The following is a 26,864-nucleotide window of genomic DNA, read 5'->3' as shown; positions in this document are numbered from 1 at the left end:
CTTCCCTGGAGGAAATTCTTTCAAAATTAATAAGTAACTGAAGCATTCTAGTATACTCTAAATTCTAAAATGCCCAAACTGGACTAGGCATATGTTTTTTAAAAATGACTTTTAAAGCAGCAAAACAAATATTAATGAGAATTCCAGCTTTTGTTTATGTAGCACCAAATCTGACAAGGGGAAATCATTCATGGACGATGCTTTAATGTGCTGCTCTCCTAAAGGTTTTGTGGGAAGGTGGATGATCCCTTAAGCAAATGAAGGTTTTGAAGTACAGGGCTCAAGACACTAAACTGGTCAAATTCAAGACCAGAGGCCAGAATTCCACACTTCTCACCTTGTTTATAATCACTCAGACACCATTCTCACCACCTGGCTTGGTGAGACTTCAGATGATGGATTGATGAGCTCTGGTTAGCATCCTGTCTCATTGTCAAGTCCTCTCAGAGGACTTCCCTTCCCAGGTAAGACCCACCTGTCTCTCTCCTCTAGAAAGTCCCGATTAACTGTCTCTTGATATGAATTATTCTCTTTATTTTCCTTGTGTGTGTCTATGTCTGTGAGTGGGAATAGAAATGAAATAGATTTTCTACTTACAGAAGAAATACAGACTTGTAAAAATAATCAAACAGTACAGAGGTGTATAAAATAAAAAGAACATTATTTTCCCTGACCAATCCTGGTTCCCTGGGTTAGCAACTTGATAAGGATCCTTCTAAACTTTTTTCTAAGGCATGCAAACCTAGGTTGTCTATAGGTCATTACTTTAAACCAGTGGTTCTCATCTGGGTGTGATTTTGTCTCCTGCTCCCACACCAGGGGACTTTTGGCAACTGGAAACTTTTTTGGTTGTTGTAACATCAGGAGGGGAGGGTGCCACTGGCATTTGGTGGGTAGAGGCCAGGGATGCTGCAAAACATCCTAAGATACACAGGACAGCCCCACAACAAAGAGCTGTCTGGCCCACAGGTCAGTTGTGCCAAGACTGAGAAACCTGGTTTTAAGCAAAAGTGAATTTAAAGCATACCTACAATTTTTCAACTTTTTGCCTTCAGTGTTCATATCACAGACATTTTCCCAGGTCAATCCATGTTGGTCTCCCTCTTGGGAGAAAAAAAATGATTGCTGGAGGACTCCATTGTATGAATGTCTATCCAATCGTATAATCATCCCATCGCTTAAGATGGACTTAATGTCATTTTTAATATTCTTACTATTATGAAAAAGGCTGAGATGAATAGCCTCACATGTTTCTTTGTTCACATGCAAAGGTATTTTGTAAAATAAATTCCTAGATGTTGAACTGTTAGTCCAAAGGTTACCCGTATTTAAACTTTGGAGAGCTGTTGCCAAAGTGGTCACCAAAAAAGTCACTTTACCAGCTTACAAGACAAGCCATTATAAACACCAGTCCTCAAAATAAGAATTAGGACATGCATGTCAGCAGCTCGGTCTATCCTTGTCAAGTTGGAAATGGATTTATTTTCAAAGGAATTCTTTGAGTCTGAGGGGAGATGTTTTGTTCAGATTTTGTGGGGTAGTAGATAAGCAACCTGATTCTTGCATGGGAAATCCCATGGACAGAGTAGCCTGGTGGATACAGTCCATGGGGTCACAAAAGGCTTGGACACAATTTAATGACTAAACAAGCAAACAAGATGAACAAGAAGATACAATCAACACAGGTTTTCCTGTTGTTAGTGAGAGTATGCAAGAGCCCTGAGGGTAGTCTTTACTGACTGAGACCCCGCCTTCTCCTCAAGTTGTTTTCCAAGGAAGGACCACCTTCTCCTGCTCCCAGATGACCTCCTCTGAGAACAAAAACAGGGGAGTGGCCCCTCCTTAGCGTTGGGGCCAAGCTAACGTCCTGCCAGCACCCTCTGCAACCCCAACCTCCCTGGGCCACCATGTAAGAAACTGGGGCCCCTTTATTTTCCCTCTGAAGTTTCCTGTTTTTTTTGTGTGTGGAACAGAAGGACAAAGTAAGTTCTCGAGTAAATGGTCGGAATCTTGCTTTGAAAATGTGGAGAGCGAGGGGTTCACTGCCTGCTCCAGTTTCCATGTTGCCTTTGTTCCTCTGGCCCAGTTGACGGTGCCGAGGTCTCCTGCCTGCATCCTAATGAAGGGCGATGAAACGGGCTAAATCTTGGGGCACAATGCTCACCCCGCGGGCTCAGACGCGCCTTTGAACAGCACAACTCGGCTTCCACCAATTAAAGACAAATGGTGTCTCTGGATTCATTGGGGTTCTGGGGCATCAGAAGGTTTCCCACTAGCCTGTCCCAAGGACTGGGAAGAAAAGAGCCTAGGATAAGAGGCACACTTTATACTTCAGCTTCAAAGGGCCAACCCGTGTTTCTCATCAAAATAAGTAACTGGGAACTTTGGGGTTTTCCAGGAGACCTTAATAGTGATGAATGTGCTGAGACTCCTTGTGGGTCACAGTCACCTCTCCCATCACAGGTAAATAATGTGCTGCAGACCTGCTGGAATTAATGCATATTGTTCTAAGATCTCTTAGGGGAGGCATTGTAATAATGGAATTTTGTACTGGCTTCTTTAGAGTTCTAAAGGTCTGTTTCAACCTTAACATGTTGAAGATGGGTAAGAATACCTTTGTCCACACTGAGATGACACAACCTGGGGTGGAGAGCTTGGACTCTGGGCAGAAAGACTTTGGTTTGGTTCTAAATCTGCAATTTACCAGCCTGGTAAATCTTGAGCAAGTAATTTACCTCCTAGGACTCTCAGTCTTCCCACTTATAAATTCCAGGAAAATCTTGTCAAGTTCTTCTTTAAGGGTGATGGCAGGGAGGAACTGAGAAGATCCATTTAAGATACTTGTGTTTTGATACAGATAGTGATAGAATTATCCTGAATTTAATAGAAGCAGTTATTCTTATTACTACTTCTGGGCCCATGTAGCCATTTAAAAGTTTGGCAGAAAGCAGGGATGTTCTAGCTAAGGGGTTGGGGCATCAGCACTCGTTTCTACAAACTAGATGATCGTGACAAACCTTTCTCAGACTCTCAAGGTTTAAGAAAATTCTCCCAAGAGTTTCTGAGTTTTCTCTGTGAACTGTTCCTCCTGAATCATTGCCAGATGGTAAGGACTGCTCCCATCACACCAGCATCCAGGCAGGAACGACTGGGTTTTAAAGGACAGGTAGATACTGCCAATACCATTGTCATAAAGAAACCCTGGACCCCAGGAGTAGACATGCGCAGTGGCATGATGGATGGGGAATCTCTGTAGCCAGAACAGCCAGAATAGGGGGCTGTTGGAGATGATATGTGGAGTAATAGCAGGGGGGACTGGATTGGGAAACTCCGGGGCAGGTTGCCCCAAGCATCATGTTACTGAGTCAGCCTCCTTATTTCTCATGGTTCTTTTTAATGGTCACTCATTAACCTGAAATGGACTCTATGTCATCCCCTGTGGTTGGACAGGAGACCAAGTCTCCAGAGCATCCCTTGCATATTAAATTAGAGCAACAGGGCAGAAAAGAGAATTCATGGTCTGGCTGGAGAGGACATGAGGGATATAAGGATAACTTCATAAAAAAACAGTTCCTGGGGATCCACTGTAATTACCCACCAGCACTCAGTAACCCAGAGCCTTCAGAGATGGAAGGAGCCCTGGGAGGATACTTAGCTAGTAGTCTGCTGCCTTCTTACACTTCCTGTACTGGAGCCTCCCATCTGCTGTCTCTCCATAACATGGAGATGAATCTTGCCACCCTTCTTAGCGTGTTTGGAGGGATGCTGTCTCATTTGGATTTAGATCTGGAAAGCCAAAGTGGTCACTGAGCACAGTAGAAGCTGCCCTTTCATAACTATCTAATATTTGCTTGTTTTTACAATTCAGGGGGAAAATTTCCTTATCATTTGAGTCATTTTTTGTTGGGCAAATCTGAGTCTACATAGACCAAATGTCATGTAAGCCTTAACTCTGCTAGGCTCCTTGAATCTGTGGCCTTTTAATCAAGGCATTGCCTCTTCTCATTCAGAGTAAGATGATTAGGATTGATATATATGGGGTGCATTTTGCTGGTCAGCAATTGTTTTAGTGATGGATGGCATTCTAGCCAAATAGTAAGAGGACAGATCAAGCCTCATAAACATCTCTTCAGCCTGACTGACTCCAAGAGCTTGGGATGGAGTACTCATCAGTGTGGGGTGGGCCAGGTCCACCACTGTTTTACTAAGACTTTGCTTCCACTTGCCTGCTCCTTGTGGGGACCCTCTTGGCTTTTGCTTTAGCAGACAAGGTCCCTGAGGCAGGACTTCATGCAGGGGTAGGATTTATTTTGGTTTGGGGTTAAGAAGTAACTCATCAGAGCTGGAGGGACTATTTCCCCATGGAGGGAAGTGGTGGGAAGATAAGAGTAGACGAACTTGAGGGCAAAGCCGAATTACCTTCTGATGGAAGCAAACTTACCTGCTATTGCAGACCCCGAGACCGACTCCAGCTACTTGACAAAGGCTACAGTGTTTTTCATTTTCCTTAAAAACTCCTGCCTTGTGAGGCATCCACCACCTGTCCCTTACCCTGCTTCAGAAGATGTGTTTCTGCAAAACACAAGGCACGTTTATTGATATCCAAGTATTAAAAACTACAATGGTGGTTATTCTCTGCATTCTCAATATAGACCCAACTCTGCTCTGTGTGACACTGTCTCATTTAATTGTCACAACATCCCCCTGGGATCAGTACTATGATCCTCCCCACTTTGCAGATTCATCCAGCCAGACATTTTTGAGTGTCTGTTAGGCACCAGGCACTGGTAAGATAAGGCAGGGCTCTTTGGTATATTTTCCTGCTTCATTTGGCAGAACTGTACATACAACAGTTCCAATTTTAGCCTTTTTCTGGCACACAGGAGAGTGGTCATGCCATGCATTTCCCGGATACTACTTCTTCTAGAAAGGTGTTTGGTAATAATGGTGATGGTGATGATGAGAGTTACTAGGTGGGCAGGATCTCAGGACTCAAATGTCCTCTAAAGCTCAGGATCCTCTGCAAGGTTATTCTCTTCATCCCCAAGGCTAAACAGAATTTCCTTGTTTGGGCTATTTTCACTGTGAGCATACTTTACATTTGAAAAGTTGATGATGAATGCCGCTGGGGTAGTTTAGTGTTATTACCTACCCATCCAGCCCCATCCCCTGGAGCTGACTCAGAAACATTCTGAGATTTGTGGGAGCCCTAAGAAGGCTTACTGAACACATCCACGAGGTAGAAGATGACTAAGTCTCTAGAGTTGCATAAGTTATCCATCAACTCCACCAAATGAGGATGTTGGTTTTGAACAAAAGCAAAGTAACCAGGACTTTCTGAGGATTTTTTGAAGCGGGCCCGTCTCTTAGGCACAGGGAGTTTCAGCTGTCTAATGAAATAGGCCATCTAAACACCAGAAAAGTGGGATCCGAAAGACACAGTGTACCAGGAGCCAAGGACAATACTGATTAAGATCAAGTAGCTAATTGTAAGCCTCAGCCTCAAATTGCTGCCAGATGAACAAATAGCAGTGTGTGCAGTCCAAGTATAATTTCACGTGGATACTGTCTCATTCACAACCTCGGAAGGCTGGAAAACACCAGGGGGGCAGAGTTCCATCAGCTGGACAGGGATGAAAAGGGTTTTCAGCGGAGGGGTTATATCACCAGTTGGTGTCATTGTTCCTGGTTGGGGAAGACATTTTGGAGGCAAAAGATGTTGGGTCCAGAGGCACCAGACTCAGACACAAACTGAGCAGGAAGAAGCGAGAAAGGGATTCAAGGCCGTCCGAAGGCTGTCTCTGAGTGTTGGTCTCATATTGAGTTAGGTTTCCAGGATGAACGAAGTCCCAGTAAGAAAGTTAATGCTTTATATATAAATAATATATATATTTTAGAAAACGTATGAATTTTTGCCCAACTAAAAAATGTGTGACATTTTGATTCCACTTGTTTGACTTAGTATGAATAGAATGCTACCAGACTTCCCTGGTGGCTCAGACGGTAAAGCGTCTGCCTACAATGTGGGACATCCAGGTTCAATCCCTGGGTTGGGAAGATCTCCTGGAGAAGGAGAAGTTTTCTAAAATATATATATTATTTATATATAAAGCATTAACTTTCTTACTGGGACTTCATTCATCCTGGAAACCTAACTTAATAGAATGCTAGATTTCTAATAAAAAAAACAGATATGCAATAAGCAATGAAGGTTTACTGTATAGCACAGGGAACTATAGCAACATCTTATAATAATCTCTAATGGAAAAAATTTAAAGATAATATATTGCATATGTATAACTGAATTACCTTGCTGTGCACCTGAAATATTATAAGTCAACCATCCTTCAATAAAATATATATTTGAAGAAAAAAAAAAAAGAAAGTTAATGCCTTTTTCAAACAGAACTGAAATTGTCACAAATTGTTCCTTTGAATTTGGTGACAAGTGAGAACGGGTGGATAGCAGAGTATTTGAAGTGTTGAGGCTAACACCCCAGCTCACACTGCCAGATAGATAATGGCATCCTGAATGTTGTTGACTTTGGATCTGTGTCCCTTGCTGGAACTCTCAAGATACTCTGATAGCTCTAATAGTTCCTGTTAAAGAGACAGAGTGGTTCCCTTAGTGTTTTGCTCAGGTGGCTCTCTCATTACCCTAAATGTATCATTAACATAAAATTTGAGAAAAGAAATGTATGATTTTTTCGGTTCAGTTTTGTAAATCGTATCAAACCAATTTTGAAAGCAATTCCCAGGTGACGCTAGTGGTAAAGAATCCGCTTGCCAATGCAGGAGATGGAAGAGACGCGGGTTCTGTCACTGGGTTGGGAAGATCTCCTGGAAGAGGAAAATGGCAAACCACTCGAGTATTCTTGCCTGGAGAATCCCATGGCCAGAGGAGCCTGAAGGGCTGTAGTCCATGGAGCTGTGAAGTGTCAGACACAACTGAGCGACTGAGCACACACACACAGGGTATAAATAAGAATTAAAGTAGGAGAGTTTAGAAGTGGGACAAGAACAAGCAGAGGAGGACACTATTTGGGATGAGAGAGTAAGTTCAGCGTTTGCTTCAGATGAAATGATCAGCCTCAGAAAGTCTCCGAGCCTGAGTTTCCTGGAAGCAAAGGCAAAACAGTGGAGACAGTATCAGACTTTATTTTTGGGGGCTCCAAAATCACTGCAGATGCTGATTGCAGCCAGGAAATTAAAAGACGCTTACTCCTTGGAAGGAAAGTTATGACCAACCTTGATAGTATATTAAAAAGCAGAGACATTACTTTGCCAACCAAGGTCCATCTAGTCAAGGCTATGGTTTTTCCCGTGGTCATGTATGGATGTGAGAGTTGGACTGTGAAGAAAGCTGATCGCCGAAGAATTGATGCTTTTGAACTGTGGTGCTGGAGAAGACTCTTGAGAGTCCCTTGGACTGCAAGGAGATCCAACCAGTCCATTCTAAAGGAGATCAATCCTGGGTGTTCATTGGAAGGACTTATGCTAAAGCTGAAACTCCAATACTTTGGCCACCTCATGCGACTATTGACTCACTGGAAAAGAGTCTGATGCTGGGAGGGATTGGGGGTAGGAGGAGACGGGGACGACAGAGAATGAGATGGCTGGATGGCATGACCAACTTGATGGAGATGAGTTTGTGTGAACTCTGGGAGTTGGTGATGGACAGGGAGGCCTGGCGTGCTGTGATTCATGGGGTCGCAAAGAGTCGGACACGACTGAGCGACTGAACTGAACTGAACTGAAAGGCAAAAAAGAGAAAGGCCTTCGCTGGCATGGCTCTTATTGTGTATTTACGGAAAGCAAATACAAGTTCATCTGCAGATGCAAATACTGTTTGTGTTATTTTAATTATCGGTTCTTCCCTCTCCTTATTTAAAGGTGGGTGTTGGAGAAATGGTTTTTCACTTGACTTTGTAAATAACAGAAATTTAACCTTTTTTATACCAACCATGTATTAAAACTGGATTCTTCCACCTTCCTGGAGAAAAAAAAAGGTAGCTAGACTTTATTATGCTAACACCATTACTGTTGACCCACTGACCTCCAGCCCCAGGCTCCTGCAGCTCTGCCTAAGGGCTTTCTCTGGCTCTCAGAGTCCACTGACTCATATATGAGCCAAGACTGATGTGCTGAGGAATTAATTCATCTCATCATCCTTCAACAAATGGTTGATGGTGGTCTGTAGGTAATAACTCATATCCATTGCTCTTTGGGTAGTATGACTCTGAGGCATAGTCTACACTGTCTCCCAGAGTTTCCCAATGGCATTGAAATTCCATTGCCCCCAGTAGTAACTTTCTTAACAATGCAAACTTCTGTGTCTTACTTCCCCCACACTACTTTTGGCCCTTCTTGGGATCACCACCTACATAAGCTGCTTACACTCAAATCTGTCTCTCCCAGCCTACTTCTAGAAGAACCCAACCTAAAATACTTGGTGAAGATATTTCTCTGAGGAGCTAACTTAATAGTGTTATAGAGCTCAAGTCAGCTAGATCACCATTTGGTTGTTTCTTTAAAATATTGGGTAAGACTTTGATCAATGCTCAGTAACATATATTTCAGGATTGCATTGTCTAAAGGATGCTCAAAGCATGATTGTATTATTGGTTTAAAGAGATTCGCTGTTAGATCCAGGAATCGATCTCTCTCTTTTTTCTCCTTTGCTCTCACACACACAGCTCTCGGTGTGAAAGATCCAGCCCAGTCCTTTGTGAGATGGGATAGTACAAGTGAGTGGAGACGCCAGTACTGTTTCTAGAGAGAGCCTATAATGTCTCCCAAAGGACTTAAAATCTGAAGGATCTGTTCATCCTCTGCCATCTGCCATTTTTCAGACACGTGTTAGAAAGTGGCTGCTCCCATCGTAAGGAAGCATCACTGGGCCTGTGCTAATTGTGTCCTCTTTCCTAATTGTGCCCTTGATCAACTGGTCTCACTGCAGTAACTGTAACACGTGCCCTGGTTAAATGGTAATCTCTGTGTCAACACATCTGTCTAGTATCACAAAAACACACGTGTGATAAAATAGATTCTAACAAATCCCAAATGGTTATTCTTAGCATGAGCTTCTAAAATAGAACCTGGTTCCGTTTCACCCAGCTTTCTGCCTGAGATTAAGAGGTTATCTTTCAGGCAACTCAAAGGCTGAGTTGTATCAACCCAGTTAATCGTACCTGATGGAATCTTTGGTGCAACCCAGACTATCGTCAGTTGCTGTGGTTGGCTAATATTTTCTGAGACCCCCCCCACACACCCCTCTTTAAATTATTTAAGGCCCCAATGATTACCTTTACTTTATTCTTTGGCTAGATGTTCCTATGTTGTGATGTAATTTTATAAGCAAAGTTAGACACTAGTCATTTAGGATGAAATGGTGCTAAATGAAAAAAATTATATATGTGTATCTCCATTCCCCTGAAGACTTGGGGGTTAAGTCTTTGGAAGGCCTCAAACCATTTTTTTAATAAGTGCTTACACAGCACTTATTTTAATATGGCAGGGGAGGGCCTTGGGTTGTCTGGGTTTAAATGAAAAATTTCTATGTTAAACTTACAGAAGCACATCTGCCAATACCTGATTCTGCTGGGCATAGAGGAGGCACTTGTTAAATAGAGGATGCGAGAAAACTCATCAGTGATACCAACAGCCAACAGCACTTCCCAAGCCTTTACAGAAAGACATACTGGGCTTCCAGAAAGAAAAGTGGTGGTTGAATTCTTTGGTTCTGAGGGGCTTTTTTCTATGTATTGTCTCCAAATTTGAACTTACAGCTTTGAGAAGAAAGGAAAAGACAAATACTCGTGAATCTGGTGTATCATATTGAAATTCTAGATTCATTTGTAAAAAGGTATTTTGTGAGCAAGGATATACTTGTGGAGAGTGATATAACGGAACAAGTGGTCTGCTTTCTTGCCACAGGTGGATCTGCCCTCTGAGTTTTGTGATCATGAAGGTGATGGGAAATGGACCCTCTCCCTGAATTAGGAATGAAGAGTGTGAACTTCCTTTTGTTATAGTCAGTGTAGTTGATCTGACCAGAGGGCACAAAGAAGGTGGTTTTATTTGTGTGTGTCAAAAAGCTACTTCTCCTTATAATGTCTCTACAGTATCCAGATATACTTTTTGATGTCTCTATCATCATGTCCATTTTTTATGGTCATGGTCCAAAAAACCTTCTGGATCTGGTCATCTTAGCTATTATACCTTATACTGACTATGAATCTTAGTGGACCAATCAGAGGAGGAAAGGATATAACTATTTGCTTTAAATCAACTTAAGTCCAACTCTAAGACCCACAGTTCAGGCCCATGGGAAGTCATTGCTGGGGCCATCTCTGTACCCCAGGGTTGCGAAAGGTCCCTGGCTTTACACAGACAGCAGCAAATCAGTAGGGAGAATCCTTGGATGGTGTATTCTGGGTCCACACTGTTCAGCTTGGGGAAATCCATGTCTTAAAGCTCCTGTTCCCTTCAGGTCAAAACAGCCGTGCTGATGGAGCTTGGAGGGTGGGATGCTGAGCCTGAGAATATCTGTGGACGCTGGAGACCCTCTGATGAGATTTGGCCTTTCTAGCTGCCCTGCCAGTCGTCCTCCCCAAGATCTGCTAGGAGTGTGGAAAGTCAAACAAGCCCCATGCCAGGGGCTGAGGTAACCACCTCTCGGGCTTCTCGTCACTCCCAGGAGTGCATGAAGGGTTCTGATGCCCAGGGCTAAGAAAACAGCAGAACTCCCCAAACCAGGTCCTGAGCCACATTTGGGTCTGCTTGTTTTATTAAAGGGAATACTCTCAGGATCAACCACTAAGGAAGTTGCAGAAGGAAAATGGGAAAGAGGAAGAAACCAAGCGTGAGTGATTTTAACTGAACTCCCAGACTCAGCCCCATCCTATAAGGTGCTGGGAAGTATAAGTCACACCTTGAAGAATAGTAGTGGGGCCTTTGTACTTCCACGCCCATCAGTCACTGGCTATAGGCAACCCTGGGGTGAGCATGAAGGGGCCGAAAATCTAGGCATTTTTTAGTTCTTCATATGGGCAAGATGGTACCCATGCCCAAGGGCAGTCTGTGAAGGTGGCAGGTGCCAGCTCTCAGCAGCAAAGCACACGTATAGAAGCAGAGCTTGGAAAAGGATAAGAGGAGACCTCAATGGAACACCAACAGTGATTGCTACAAGAGCCGTGCAAAGCTATCGCATCTCCTCTGTAAAGTGGTATAATACTGCTGTCCTGAAGAACAAAGCTGAAACTCCAATACTTTGGCCACCTCATGCGACGACTTGACTCACTGGAAAAGATTCTGATGCTGGGAAGGATTGGGGGTGGGAGGAGACGGGGACGACAGAGAATGAGATGGCTGGATGGCATCACCGACTCGATGGACATGAGTTTGAGTGAACTCCGGGAGTTGGTGATGGACAGGGAGGCCTGGCGTGCTGTGATTCATGGGGTCGCGGAGAGGCGGACACGACTGAGCGACTGAACTGAACTGAACTGAACTGAAGGACAAAAGAAGAGAAGGGAGAGAAGGTCTTTTTTAAAATGCTTATCTGAAACAGTGTCTCAGAGAAGTGCATCCTGAGGACTGCCTTTGTTTACAAGGTAACATGTAAAGGCATGTTAAACTGAATGTGTTTATATCCCTAGGCTGAGTCCCCAAAGTAATAGGACAGTGTTCTGTTTATGACTAATTATGGAATCTTTTACTTAGCAAAGCAGGAGTTTGATGCCCCTTCACACCAGTGATGCAGATGTTTTAAATTCTCATTTGGCTTTGTGTGAAAACATCCATCCCACTGAGGAGAAATGAAATCAAAAGCTCTTGAAATATCAAATAGGAAAGAATCATGAGTCTGGTCAGTGGGGAGATACAGAGGTTTCTAAACAGAGAACCCACAGGGAGAAAAGAGAGATAGCTTTGAAATCTAACCCTAGGGAGATGCTCTGATGAGATGCAGATGGTCTATGAACCCGACAGGTAGAGGTCTAACCCGGGAGAGAAAAGGGTGGGTGAGGAAGTGTTAGAATTCTCTTCAAAAGCATCAGAGGAGAAGGTATAGCTTTGAAAAGTACAGGAAATAAATGAGGGAAGAGAGAATAATGCCCAGTAGATGTTTGATGTAAGAATATAATTTTAAGGCTTCATTACACAGGATTAAAATAGATGAATGTACAGAGACCATGCTTGGTACCCGGAAGTCTGAGTCAACACACTGGACCCAGATCTGGAAACCCATTGCATTACCAAGAGACCAAAAACTATTGCTTTGTACTTGAAAAGGTCCAATAATTAGATTCCTGAATGGATTTTTCTTTAGGGTGTTTGCATTTGGGGAACTGATTTTTAAAGGCAAACAAGGGAAGTAGAGACTATGTGTAGTTTAAATTGCTCCTCAAAACCAGAGCAGCCAGAGAAGTGTTATTATCTTGCTTGACGAGGAAGACAAGACCTGATAAGATTACTTTTCCCAGGCCCTAGTTTATTAAGTGGAAGAATGAGTACATTTTAGCCTTTATTCTTTCTACCCACAGACATTTGTTGAATACCTATATATTTGAGCCTATAGCTATCTGATTCTGGAGGCCACTATTTTTCCACCAGAGTCTAGTGACAAAACATTTAAATCTGAGTTCATGGAATGTTGGATTACACTGTGGTTATGCAGGATGGTAAGGAGATTTGCAGGGCACAGAGAGGGTCTGGGAGCACACACACAAAAGTCGTGAAGATTTAATGTGAGATTTATGGGCTTAGCAGGGGACACCCAAACCATTTCCCTGACACTTAAAAAAAATAGCAATAAGACAACAGCAAAATTATTAAAAACAAAATCTTATGGCTACATTTTCTGATTATAAAACTTGAAAAAAAATAGTAGAAAGAAGCAAGAAGTATTCTCAACGTTACCAACCAGAGATAATGACTGTAATTATTTTAAAGTATGCTTTTCCAGCCCGTTTTCCCCCTTTGCCTACTTAAATTTTCTTTCTTTGGTTTTGATTATGAACAGCTTTATATGCTATGTCTTTGTGTGATTTTCTTCATACTTGTCTGGCTTGGGACCTTGTAAATCTGTAGGTCAGTGTCTTTCATCAGAAAAATTTCAGTTGTTATCTCTTTACATATTGGTTTTGCTCCATTCTCTCTCTTTCCTTCTGGGATACCAGTTACATGTATTTATTAACCTTCTCACCATATTCTTACATTTTTATGTACATTTTACATCTTTTTGTTTCTTAGGCTTCATTTGAATCTTTTCTTTGAAGTTACCTTTCAGTTTGTTGGTACCCTTCAGTTGTATCTGATTTGCTATTAAACTCATCCACTGAATTTTTTACTTTATGTCACTATAACTTTTGTGTTCTAGATTTCTCCTTGGGTTACTTTTTAAGGTGAAAGTTTTCTTCCAAAGTCCTCAATTTTATATTTTATTTCCTTGAATATTTTCAGTCTATTTTTAAGTTGTGTCAGACAACTCCATTATCTGAATCCTTTATGAATCTATTTCTAACGTCTACATTTCTCTTGAATTTCAGCCACATGGTCTCACCTTCCATTGAACCTTCCCTTAGAAGCATCATCCTGCTCAACCCTGGTCATATTTCATGAGCATAACTTAAAACCAAATGAAAGAGAAGTAGACCTACAAGAAAAGTAGGCATGTGTCTTGATTTCAGACATGTCATGTTATCAAGGAATATGCATTTAAGAATTATAGAAATGTGGCAGAATTCCTCCACCTTGGGCAGACATGTTTAGATATCCTGAGTCTGTTGCCCTTTAAATCTTCCTTTAAACCCTTTTCAATGACATGAAGAACCTGGATTGTCATGAGGCTTTATTACCTGGAAGGGCTTGAGAACTCTCCAAGGTTCCTGCCAGTTAAACCCACATGAAATGTAATAGAAATAGGACCCATCTCACACGTAGGAGATCATGAAGTGGAAGGCTAATGGACCGTGAAGGTACTTACTTCTAAGAGGAGAAAAATCCAATGATTAGGCTTACGGTAAAAGTGATTTCTTGTATTCTAACTGAGGCTGACAAGGTTAGAGGCTAGTTCATTTTCTTTCCGTATTCCAGGGCAGGTCTTAAGTATCACTCAGTCTTTCTTGGCTGTGATCTTTAGCAAGCAAAGTTCAAAACGAATGAGGAACTTGAATTGCATAAATCATAGCCCTTTGATAGTCTAACTGGTCACAGATTGAAGTCTCTGCCAGCACCAGACAGTTGGTGGGTGGCGACTGTGACCAAGGCAAGAATGTGATCCTGTCTAAGCAGAGATCTCCTCCCTGCACCAGCTGATTCTTGCCGTGTGAGAATAGAGACCCAAGGTTTCCAGAGCTAAATTTTGTCAGAAACCAGTAACACAGGTTTTTATGAGACATTGTCTGATTTTTATGTGACATTGTCTGATTTTTATGTTGACGGTGAGTTCCATTCTCTAAAACTTGCAGGTATGACATATGCTTTTGAGATGATTGAAGTCTGTGGGCTCCTCCGGTTGTTTCTGGGCTACATATTCTGCATTGAATGAGTTTGTACTATAAGAAGGCGGCCCCGTCAATAAAGCAATATGGAAGGCTCTTTCTGCCTCTTCGTTCCACATCATCCAGGGATTCCTGGAAGTATAAGCACTGGGATTTTTGAGTCCACTTGAAGCTTCAAAAAGTACAGTGCCTTCTCTATGCCATTTTGGTATTTTTAAACAACTCACTCAGTGAGATCCCTTTTTGACATTGAAAGTGGGGCTTTGGCATCAACCACCAGGGAGACTGCTCAGAGTGCATTAGTCCAAAGCATGCAGTGTCATTGAGATCATCAGTCATGTGAGCTATGAGCAGTCTTAGAGTAGACAAACCAGGAGCTTGACCAGTTTTAGCAACTATGCCAAATTGCACATAGGAACAATTTATTAATTTTTAGTTCTGAAATATTGTAGAAGTGTTATATGAATGGATATTCATTTCTTGCCTGGAGGCAAGCAAGCAAGTTGTTTGAAAGTTACCTGGGACACTTAAGGGAAGAAGAGAATGTCCAATGCATAACTGTGTTGTGTGGAGACTTTTATAGTGTGCTCAGTCGTGTCTGACTCTTTGCTACCTCGCAGGGCACCTCTGTCTGTGGGATTTTTCAGGCAAGAATGCTGGAGTGGGTGGCCATTTCCTGCTCCAGGGGATCTTCCTGGATGAGAGAGCAAACCTGTGTCTCCTGTATTGGCAGGCGGATTCTTTACCGCTGAGCCACCTGGGAAGCCCCTGTTTTATAGGGATGAACCCATATCTTAGAAAAATGATTAAAAAGAGACTAGGGAGCCTGACAGAGTGATTGGTATCTAAACTCAGTAATTAAAGGTTGAATTCTAAGGGGACTTACTCTGTATCCTTAGGCAAGTAATTTTCAGTATTGTACCACAATCCATTTGAGAAAAATATATTGTCTAGCTGATCGAATATTTCCAGGATATATCTAATATCCTGTTCGGTGCTCAGGATAGTTTTGTTGATGCCAATTTTACTCTAAGTAGCTGTGCAGCATGAATGAGAGAATAGAGATCTCCTAATGGCACCCCACTCCAGTACTCTTGCCTGGAAAATCCCATGGAGAGAGGAGCCTGGTAGGCTGCAGTCCATGGGGTCGCTAAGAGTCGGACACGACTGAGCGACTTCGCTTTCATAATGAGTATTGTTAAATGTTTAGATGAAAAGTTCTATTTGGAGATTAAGGGAATTTGTTGTATCTCTGAATTTATATTGCCTCTAGTATTTTTTAATTACAACTTTTAACACACCCAGTGTTCTGGCAGATGAAATAGAAAATCTAAATTCATAAATGTACTCTCATTTCTAATCTATTCTACTTTCTGGGTACAACACAAATAGGAAACTGAATAGTTTGGATTAATTGCCCAAGCTTTAGGGAATGAAGGAGATGATATTACAATACTGTAAACCAATAATCCTTGCATACTGATCATAAAATCTAGGCAAAATGTTTATTTTGTCCAGGCCTGTCCAGATTTCACAATTTGGGAAGCAAATAAATGTGATTACATGAGAGCCTGATGTGGTGTCAAACTTATATATATATATGGTATGAAACAGCTCTCAATTTAAGAATAAATCGTTAAAACAAGATATGTCTAATGCATGCATTTTTCTGTTATGCATTTTCTCTTGGTAATTCCTTTGCGTACCATTGTTAGCAGGCTCCATATCACTGCATTTTTAATTCAATGAGACGTGAAAACATTCAGTGCTAAAATGGAATGCTTCAGACTCTTAATAACTCTCCTTTTCTTTTCTTTTTTCACTTTCAGTCCTTGAAGAAAGAAACTGCTCAGACCCTGGGGGCCCAGTCAATGGGTATAAGAAAATTACAGGAGGCCCTGGGCTTATCCATGGGCGCTATGCAAAAATCGGCACCGTCCTGACCTTCTTTTGTAACAGCTCCTATGTTCTCAGTGGTGATGAGATGAGAACTTGCCAGCAGAATGGAGAGTGGTCAGGGAAACAGCCAATCTGCATAAAAGGTAACTGCAAATATTTCTGAAGTCTGTAGAGATAAGTGGAGTTGCTGGACATTTTGGTAGCTCCCATACCTGTTTTTGAAGCCCTGGGGAAAAAAAAAATTGCCTTTCTTTTTTAAATTCTCACTGAAACCATACATTATTCTTATTTTGAAAACCATCCATAAAACATGTGCTTCTTTTTTGGACTGCCAAAGGACCAGTTTATCCTCATCACAATGTCTTGATGTGATCAAGAAGAGTGATGTAGTTATCAGAGCAGTTTAGAGAGATGACATGGCTGAGTTTTTTATGTGTAACCCCAAGGATAGAGCTGAAACTGTTAATATTAAACTACGTTTATCTACTCTCTGTGCAACATTAAATCAATGCAAGAAATAAAAGACACAATAGACACATCATCCCTGCCAGCCTGTGTGGAAGGAGGTTTGAAATGTTAAAATGTTTAAAAGCATCTTTAAAAGACAATAAACCCTTGAACGTTCAAAGGAGAGTTATAGAACAAATGAGTGGTGTGTATTCTGAGAAATATGAGCTCCAGTTCTCCTGTAGCAGGGAGGACTGGAGCCCCTTTGGGAAGCAGGGAAGGATTTACTGAGATAAAGAGGAGCTGGGACAATATTCCAGTTGGAAGACAAAAAGTGGTATAGGCAGAAGTGAAAGAATCATGGTAAGTAAAAAACTGAGTCAATCAGGGAATCTGGGAGGTAAATTTTAAAAGGTAATTTGAGATCAGAACAAATGGGACATTGCATAAGGGAGTTTGGACCTGACTCCATGACAGTAGGCATGTGTAGTTTCTTTTATATATATATCATGTGTATATGATATATATATATATATGCAATTTTGTCTATCTACTTTTTATTTATTTTTGGCTGTGCTGGGTCTTCGTTGCTGTGCGAGCTTTTCTCTAGTTGTGGAGAGTGGAGGCTGCTGTTTGTTGCAGTGGCTTCTCTTGTTGCGGAGGACGGGCTCTAGGGTGGGTCGGCTCAGTAGGGGAGGTTTCCAGGCTCTAGAGCACAGGTTTCCGGGATTAGTAGTTGCGGCACACAGGCTTGGTTGCTCCATCGTATGTGGATCAGGGATCAAACCCATGTCCCTGCATTGGCAGGCGGATCCTTACCACGGAACCAACAGGGAAGCCCCATAGTTTCTTATCAAGGTGACTCACTTGTTGTTCCAAGTCGACAACAGCTCTCTTTTTGGTGGCAGGACTGAGCAAGTAACACACACACACACACACACACACACACCTATCTAGTTGTTTCCTGAAGCATATCCTTGGCCTAGATTATCACACACACACACACACACCCCTATCTAGTTGTTTCCTGAAGCATATCCTTGGCCTAGATTATCCAGGTAATTGCTTCAACCCTTCACTTTGCCTTCTGAGTATTTGTCAACAACCTGAATCATGGGAAAAGGAATGAAAGAACAAGTCTCTGAAAGGAAGACTTAAGACTTTAGCCAGGAACGACCTTCATCCCCACCAGCAGACTGTGATTCTTGATTTCATTAGGTATGGAAATGGTGTTACCTATGTCCTTGGAGATTTTTTGTCAACGCTTCTCTTACAAATTAATACAACTAGAGTTCCCTAGGTTGCTAATTAGACAAATGTTGGCTGCTTGATTGGGAAAGTGAGATGGGAAGGATTCCTTTTCACTTGTGAAGAAAGAGACTTCAACAAAATTAAACCAGGCCTTGAGTTGCCCTCAAAGGATCATTAGAAGCCTTAATTGCAGAGAAAGGACTTGAAAAAATCAGTTACTCAAGACTTATTGTTGGTTGACACTGCTGTTCAGTTTAAATGAGAACCTTGTGATTTCCTATCTTGGGCTACATTTTAGAACCTTGCCCTTGGCTTTTACTCCATATTGATCTAGTTTGCTAATACTATTTACATGAACGGATAATTCTAATCTGTTAACTACTATTGCTTCATATCACTGGGCTTCCCTGGTGGCTCAGACAGAAAAGAATCTGCCCTGCAATGCAGGAGACTTGAGTTTGATCCCTGGGTTGGGAAGATCCCGTGGAGGAGGGCATGGCAACCCACTCCAGTATCCTTGCCTGGAGAAGTCCATGGGCAGAAGAGGCTGGTGGGCTACAGTCTATGGGGTCACAAAGAGTGGGACACCACTGAGCGACTAATTCTTTCACGCTTTCGTATCACTTGGGTGGAGCAGCTCTGCAGAGGTGTTTTTTCTGCTTGGGTTCTTCAAAGGGGGCTGCCATTTTATTAATAAATGAAACTCAGCATGCTCTGTTTTTCAAAAATTCATTTATTTATCTTGGGCTGCGCTAGGTCTTTGTTGCACTCATGGGCTTCTCATTGGGGTGCTTCGCTTGTTAGAGTATAGACTCTAGAGCATGGGCTCAGTATTTGTGGCTCACAGGCTTCGTTGCCCTGCAACGTGTGGGATCTTCCTGGACAAGGGATCGGACCTGGCTCTCCTTCAGTGGCAGGTGGATCCTTAACCACTGGACCACCAGGGAAGTCTCTCAGCGTGCTCTGTTGCTAAGCGAGCTGTTCATGCTTGGCTGACACGTCTCACCTCTGAGAGCGTGGGGAATGTCCACTGGTGTCCAGACAGGGTGGTCAGGTATGAATCTGAATTCATGGTGTGAACAGTTAGTATGGAAAAGGATTATGCAGCTTTGTCTTTTTCTTTCTAGCCTGCCGAGAACCAAAGATCTCAGATCTGGTGAGACGGAAAGTTCTTCCAGTGCAGGTTCAGTCAAGGTGAGGTTGAAACACCTGAACTCTGCTTTAAAGGCAAATGAACATTGCTTTCTCCACCCCCTTCCCCTACTTGTGTTTGGTCAAAGACAGTCTGAGGTTTCTTAGGGACACTCCGTGTTGACTTGCCAGGAAAGAAAAGGGCTTGTTAGATGGAGGCTTATTAGCTAGCTGCCTTTAGCCAAGAGGTAGCAACTGTTGGAAGATGTACAGGTTTCACTGGATCGTGGGAAAGTCAGTGGCTGGTGGGAAGCCAGACTTTAAGATGGCCTTTGAGGAGCTGGATTTTAATACTTGAGTCCTTCTAAAATGACTGCATATTTATCATGCAGCTTTTAGGGAGATGTCATTCCTACCAAACACAGTCAGCTGTGGCTTAGGAAGATGTCCTTGGTAGTGATCAATCAGATAAGGCAGGCTGGTGGAGCTAGGAACCAGAGATGAAGGACTAGCCGCTGATGAAGGATGTGAAGCCTCGGTGGGGGGAGGGGGGTTGGGCAGGGGGCCCACCTCGTCTTTCTCCTGGAAAGATAGAGGTGGGGACCCCTGGTGGCAAGCTAGGGAAGTTGCTTCCACCGGAATCAATGTAGGTGGAATATTTGCTTAATGCCTGGTTTCCTTCAGTTCCCTACTCAGCTTTTACCTGGCAGAGAGGCCCTCCATGACCATCCTTTAAAAAAGATAGCAACCTTACCTCTACCCTGACTGCTGAGCTGACTTCTTTACCCAATATTCTCTGACCTTTACAGAGATCTCCAATTTTCACCGTGGCATCCATCTTCTCCTATTGACATTTGTTTGCTTATTTGTTCAGTTTCTGTCTCCTCACAACCCACCAAAAAATTGTGAAAGTTACACGTGCAAGAACATTTTCTGTTTAGTGCATGCTGAACTTCTAGTGCCTAGAGTAGCACCTGCCGCATAGTGGAACCCCCAAAATAATGAATGAGTGAACGAGTGGATCGGATGGGCGGGTCCATGTGCTCTTTCTCTCGTCTCTCTTTAGTGCTGGCTATTCTTGGGCAAATTCCTAAACTTGTAGAGCCTTTAGTTCCTCTTTTCAAAAATAAGGGTAGTGACACTAACATTTGCCTCTAGGAATTGTTAAGGGTGAAATGCAAGGCAAATATCTTCCTGGAAGTTTCACTGCTGGAGCAAGGATATGATGGTCTTCAGCAGACAGGCTCACCCAGGAACTCCCAAAGGCATTGCAGACCTTCAGTGGTCAAAACCTGAGCTTGTTTGCAAGTAAAAAAGCCCCCTGAGCTCAGACCTGGTTCTAAATATGAGCTAAAAATCTGTTGAATGGAATCAATGTAGGTGGAATATTTGCTCTGAGCAAAGCATTTTATGGACAGATGAAACATTTCTTACAATGGTATTAGATTGGTATGGTGGGGACACCAGGGTGAGAATTGTGACTGCCCAATGCTGTCTGGGGTCCTGTCTTAGCTTCCTCTGTGCCCTTCAGCATCCCCATCTACCTCTCTGGGCTTCCTTTCTCCATGCATTAAACAGAGATGAAAACATTGATTCCTAAAGGAAATCTAACTTGTCAGTTAATAGTCATTATGCACTGATATAAAATCAGCATAAGCTGTGTAGTATGCATACCTCTCTCCCAAAACCCCCAGAGTGGCCTCTGGGGCTTCAACTTCAGGGCTCATTTAAAAGGCCTTTTCACATTTGCACACAATGCTTCTTATTTCTCCCAATCAATGCACTCTGAGAGAAGGTTCTATTCTCTGAGGTGGACTAATTACATCCGTTAATTGCTAAATCAAGCTACTGTATCAACACAGTTTAGTGGGAGTCAATTCCTTATATTGCTCTATTATGATAATGGTTAGAGCAGAGCAGGCAGTTGGATTTCTTTCCTTGAAATTAACTTCTTTTCTTGTTTAATTTCACAATTAATTTGTGTGTGTGTGTGAGCATGTATAGCGTTCCTTTGGATAGCAGCTATTATGTCAGATATTATGTTCTTTGGTTAAAACCCTGGGTAGCTGGAGGCATGCCAGAAATGGAAATGGAGGAATAAATAGAAGGTTGAAGTGTGCAAGAAAATCTGCTCAGTGGTGGAAGAGGTGTGTGTGTGTGAGAGAGAGACAGAGAGAGGTAAGGGGAGGAGGGGAGAGCAAGTCACACAGAGGATGAGAGAGCTGTTGTTTTCTTCCTTCGTAACTGAACATCTTCGTGGAGGTTGGCATGGATACTGAAAGGGCTGTAATGACTGTCTCCCGCTGTCCTCTCTCTCCGGGCCCCTCTGCCGCGATGCAGGGAGACGCCATTACACCAGCTGTACTCATCAGCCTTCAGCAAGCAGAAACTGCAGGACGCTCCTACCAAGAAGCCAGTCCTTCCCTTTGGAGACCTGCCGCCTGGGTACCAACACCTGCACACCCAGCTCCAGTACGAGTGCATCTCACCCTTCTACCGCCGCCTGGGCAGCAGCCGGAGGACGTGTCTGAGGACTGGGAAGTGGAGTGGGCGTGCCCCATCTTGCATCCCTAGTGAGTCAAGGCTTGTCCTTGCCCTAAAACAGCTTGCATCTCTCATGGCTGCCTATGAAAAGCCCCTGGCCCTATTGAAGACTTTTGGGGGAAAAGTCCTTGTCCAAAAGAATAGTCCTCTAATACTTTCCCCCAGCTTGGTGAAGTCTGAAATTCTACAGTTAGAGTTCCCTTCCTTTGGCTTAAACTTATTACCCAGGAGAGACGCTTAAATCTTAGATGAATTTTTGAGGAAGAAGGGGCATACTTTCTTGTGGATGATTTTATCATATTTACTTGGAGAAAAGGGACAGAACAGTCATTAAACACCAAATGGGGAAGGGGTTGAAGGCGCCAGAGAACTTCTAGTTATGTCATACTGGTTACCTGAGCCCCAGTTTTTATCCTCATCACCCAGTGGTGTTCATTACATTACTGTTAGTGAGTAACGAGGTATCAGTCACTTACAAGTTATAATAATGATTACTGAGATAATACATGGAAATGTCTGGAATGGGCTTTTGCACATACTAAGCTTTGTCTGACATCCTTTTTGTCAGAGGAGAAGATTGTGGCTTAGTTCGTGGTCACCTTATCCATAGTCATGATATTTTGAGTCTGTTTATATACATCATCTCGTCCACTCTCTGCAAGAACCTAGGAGACGGTTGTGATTACTGTATCCATTTTGCAGGCAAAAGACTGAGGCTCTGAGAGATTAGGCAACTTACCCTGTAAGTGCCTGGGATTGTTAGACTCCCAATTATAACACTCAGCTTTATAGCCAAGCATGTTAAGGTGTTTGATTAGTATCTAAAGAGAGAGAGAGAAAAAAAAACAAAACAGGTTAGTTGCTTTGTGGTCTTGACACCTGTAGGGCCCACCTTTCCAGATATGTGCTCTGTTGGTTGACTGACACATTCCCCTCTGGATGAGAAGGTCTGAATTTATCTCACTGAGCTGGTGCTTTCTCCGTAGTCTGTGGGAAAACCGAGAACGTCTCTGCTCCGAAGACCCAGGGCACGCGCTGGCCGTGGCAGGCTGCCATCTACAGGAGGGCCGGCGGGGTGCATGGGGGCAGTCTGCACAAGGATACCTGGTTTCTGGTCTGCAGCGGTGCCCTGGTCAACGAGCGCACTGTGGTGGTGGCTGCCCACTGCGTCACTGACCTGGGGGGGGTCACCGTGATCAAGACGGCAGACCTCAAAGTCATCCTGGGGAAATTCTACAGGGATGACGGCCGGGATGAGAAGAGCATCCAGAGCTTGCGGGTAAGAGAGGGTTGCAGCCTGGAGGTCTGGTTTCTTTCTCGGCAGCTCCCAGCACTGGGAGAGCAGTTATTCTGTCAGTCTGTTACCTCGGCATCCAGTCCAGAGCCTGGAAATGTTAGGCACATGCATGCTCAGTTGCTCAGTACTGTCGGAGTCTTTGCGACCCCATGGACTGTGGTCCACCAGGCACCTCTGTCCATGGAATTCTTCAGGGAAGCATACTGGAGTGGGTTGCCATGCCCTCCTGCAGGGGATCTTCCTGACCCAGAGACTGAACCCATGTCTTTTGCATCTGCTGCACTGGCAAGCAGATTCTTTACCAACTGTGCCACCTAGATGCCTAATCTTTCATTATTGGCAGATACTAGAAAGGGCAAGCCACTCCAGTACTCTTGCCTAGAAAATCCCATGGATGGAGCAGCCTGGTGGGCTGCAGTCCGTGGGGTCGCTAAGGGTCGGACACGACTGAGCGACTTCACTTTCACTTTTCACTTTCACACATTGGAGAAGGAAATGGCAACCCACTCCAGTGTTCTTGCCTGGAGAGTCCCAGGGACAGGGAAGCCTGGTGGGCTTCTGTCTATGGGGTCGCACAGAGTCGGACACGACTGAAGTGACTTAGCAGTAGCAGAAAGGGCATCTAGAAAGACTATGGAGTATTCCCCCCCCCCCCAAAAAAAAACCATTTTTTAAATAAGATAATAAAAAATGTCTTCTATCATTGGGGTCATTGAAAGGTAACCAACCACCTATTATGTTTAGGACACAGTGCTAGGTAGACTGTAAGGACACAGAGACTCCGAATAAATTTCTAATATTATTTTCTTTCCCTGCCTACCTTCCTCCCTCTGTACCATCCACCCTCTCATGCAATCTAGCTCATCCACCTGTCTATCCATCCATCTATTGTTGAATTCCCACAGCATACTATTCACTGGGAATACACACAGAACTGAACAAGGCGTGATTTTACCCTGAAGAGTCCACAGGCTAGGGGGAGAGACAGACCAGTATATTGTGACTAATCCAGCAAGATAGAATCCCTGGGTAAATGAGCTCAGATATAGAACAAGTCTGTAAAAATGTTACAGCGTATCACAGATGTAAGCTCCAGGGGGCCCCATCAAAGAGGGTGATGAGCAAGAATGGGGATAATCAGGGGAGGCTTGGTGGAAAAGTCTTGTGAACCATCCTAGGTGTAGCTCTGTCTTTCTGGCTTGACGGTAAATGAAATGTTTACAGTGGACCAGAGGTTGCCAGCTGGTAGCCTGTAGAGGTTTGTGTTTTGATAGTGCTAATGTATATTTTTTAATCAGTTATTTGCCAACATTTAAAAACCAGGAGGCTTCAGCCAGACGTCTGGAGTCTATTCTCTGGCAAAATGAGCATCTCTGTGTGGCAGTGGTCAGCTGAGCAAAGTGGTGTGCCTCTTTGCCTGGGGTGTGCACTCCTGTCCTTCAAAGTACTTGTCCACTCCACTTATTTAAAAACCACCTGCCAGCCCTGGGAGGCATTTCAGTTTGCAGCCCTGGAAACAGAGCAATTGCTTTCTATGATCCATTGAGCGAAGTGTGTCCGAATAATTGCAGCTGGCTCTCAGACATTTTCTCCGGATAATTTAGCCCCAGGGCCTGCCTGTTGCCCTCACCGTGGAGTCAGCCGCTCACCACTGCTGTCCATTCTTTACCTTCACAGATTTCTGCCATCATCCTCCATCCCAACTACGACCCCATCCTGCTGGATACAGACATTGCCATCCTGAAGCTCCTGGACAAGGCTCGCATCAGCACCCGCGTCCAGCCCATCTGCCTGGCGGCCCCTCGGGATCTCAGCACCTCCTTCCAGGAGTCCCGCATCACCGTGGCTGGCTGGAACGTCCTGGCGGATGCCAGGAGCCCCGGCTACAAGGACGACACACTGCGCTCTGGGGTGGTGAGGGTGGCGGACTCGCTGCTGTGTGAGGAGCAGCACGAGGAGCAGGGCATCCCGGTGAGCATCACGGACAACATGTTCTGTGCCGGCCGGGACCCCACGGCCCCTTCCGACATCTGCCCAGCTGAGACGGGGGGCATCGCGGCTGTGTCCTTCCCGGGCCAGGCGTCCCCGGAGCCCCGCTGGCACCTGGTGGGGCTGGTCAGCTGGAGCTATGACAAGACGTGCAGCCACAGCCTCTCCACAGCCTTCACCAAAGTGCTGCCTTTTAAAGACTGGATCGAGAGAAACATGAAGTGAGCTGCAGGCCCAGGGAGGAGCGTTTCTGTGCAGCCTTCCATGTACGTGTCACGAGGGCGGTATGGACCCAAAGTGGGATTCTGCCCGTGAATTTGGCTGTCGCAGGTTTCTGATTTCAAAACCAGTGGAGGGCGAGTCGAGCTTACTTTCTGGTAGGCCACTGCCCCCCTGACTGCTGGGGTCCTCTGGAAGATTCCCACACTGCTTACAAGAACTCAGTTTCTTCCAAGAGACTATGTGAGTGGCAAAGAAATTCACCCCATTCTACCAACCCCATGGCCTTCCCTGCCCACCTTCTGGGGATGGACCAGATGGCATGGTCAGCTCTGGTCGAGAGAAGGTCGAGACTGGATTCATCAGGTGTCTTCCAAAGCTCCAACCAGACCAACTTCCAAAGAGCCACCGGCAGTCCAGCCCCAGACAGCGAGTCTGGCTGTGGCATTGGCCACATCACAGAGTGGTCCTTTTTCTTCCCAGTCAACTGTACATACTTTAATAAAACCAGGGTTGGCTTCTGACCCACGGAACACAGGTCCTATGGCTCTGATTCCTGCCTGCAGCCTTTTTGAGCTACATGTGTTGGGACCGGTGGCTGGGGGCAACCTTTAATAGATCATCATTCCCAAATAATGCATATAGCAAAGCCAGTGCCATCTTTTCAATGCCAGTGCTTGCAGTTTGCTGTTCATAGGGTAAGGGAGAGAGGGGATGGGCACCATTCAGTTCAGTTCAGTTCAGTTCAGTCGCTCAGTCGTGTCCGACTCTCCGCGACCCCATGAATCACAGCACGCCAGGCCTCCCTGTCCATCACCAACTCCCGGAGCTCACTCAAACTCACGTCCATCGAGTCGGTGATGCCATCCAGCCATCTCATTCTCGGTCGTCCCCTTCTTCTCCCGCCCCCAACCTTTCTCAGCATCAGAGTCTTTTCCAGTGAGTCAACTCATCGCATGAGGTGGCCAAAGTATTACAGTTTCAGCTTCAGCATCAGTCCCTCCAATGAACCGTTAGATAAGGCAAAAGCAGAGGAAAATACTAGAGCCTTGACAATTTCTAGTGACCACTCTGGTTCTTCTGTTCTACATTCAAGCACAAAACTCTGCTTTGAACCTCCAGAAATCTCTAGGACATATTTTGATAGCATCTGAATTAGAATCACCTATTTATTCATACTCGATTGAGATATGCCAAGAACCTGCTACTTCATTCTTCTCTATAACTTACACAACTTTCCTTTCAAGCCCCGCGCCTGACTCCCACTGCATAGCAGAGGGAAAAAAAAAGAATCCAGTCCGGTCCCTGAAGTGGTCTTTACAGGAACATTCTCTTTTTGGGGTGACTCACTTTTTTATCCTTTCTCCCCAGCTTTCACCAGTTTCCTCCTGTCCCAGATGGTGCCATGGAGGTGTGACTGGGACACTGGAGGACTCCTGAGTTTCTGCAGGCTCTTGGGGGTGTGTGGTATTACTTTCTCATTCCTGGGCGTTTGGGGGACACTGGGTGCTCAGGTCTGTAACAGGTGTAACTTCTGTGGAGTTCTCTCTGCTTCCCTGGGGCTCTGCGGTCCTCCCCACTCA

General features: G+C 44.2%; 1 protein-coding gene across 1 annotated transcript in view; it reads left to right on the top strand.

The window, feature by feature from the left end:
• Positions 1–25,814, top strand: part of PAMR1 (peptidase domain containing associated with muscle regeneration 1) — an 80,236-nt gene extending 54,422 nt beyond the window's left edge. Inside the window, exons 7-11 of the mRNA XM_055423844.2 lie at positions 16,334–16,546; positions 19,229–19,295; positions 21,573–21,805; positions 22,763–23,055; positions 24,751–25,814. Of these exons, the coding sequence (XP_055279819.2) occupies positions 16,334–16,546; positions 19,229–19,295; positions 21,573–21,805; positions 22,763–23,055; positions 24,751–25,287 (1,343 nt within the window). The 3' untranslated portion in view covers positions 25,288–25,814. The remainder of the gene's footprint in view (positions 1–16,333; positions 16,547–19,228; positions 19,296–21,572; positions 21,806–22,762; positions 23,056–24,750) is intronic.
• Positions 25,815–26,864: the final 1,050 nt, after the last annotated feature.

Source organism: Moschus berezovskii, chromosome 14 (genome assembly GCF_049115385.1).
Source record: "Moschus berezovskii isolate FMDL1 chromosome 14, NW_MosBer_1.0, whole genome shotgun sequence".
NCBI classification, from domain to species: Eukaryota; Metazoa; Chordata; class Mammalia; order Artiodactyla; family Moschidae; genus Moschus; species Moschus berezovskii.
The sequence above is the reverse complement of the archived record's forward strand: the minus strand, read 5'-3'. Positions and strand labels throughout refer to the sequence as shown.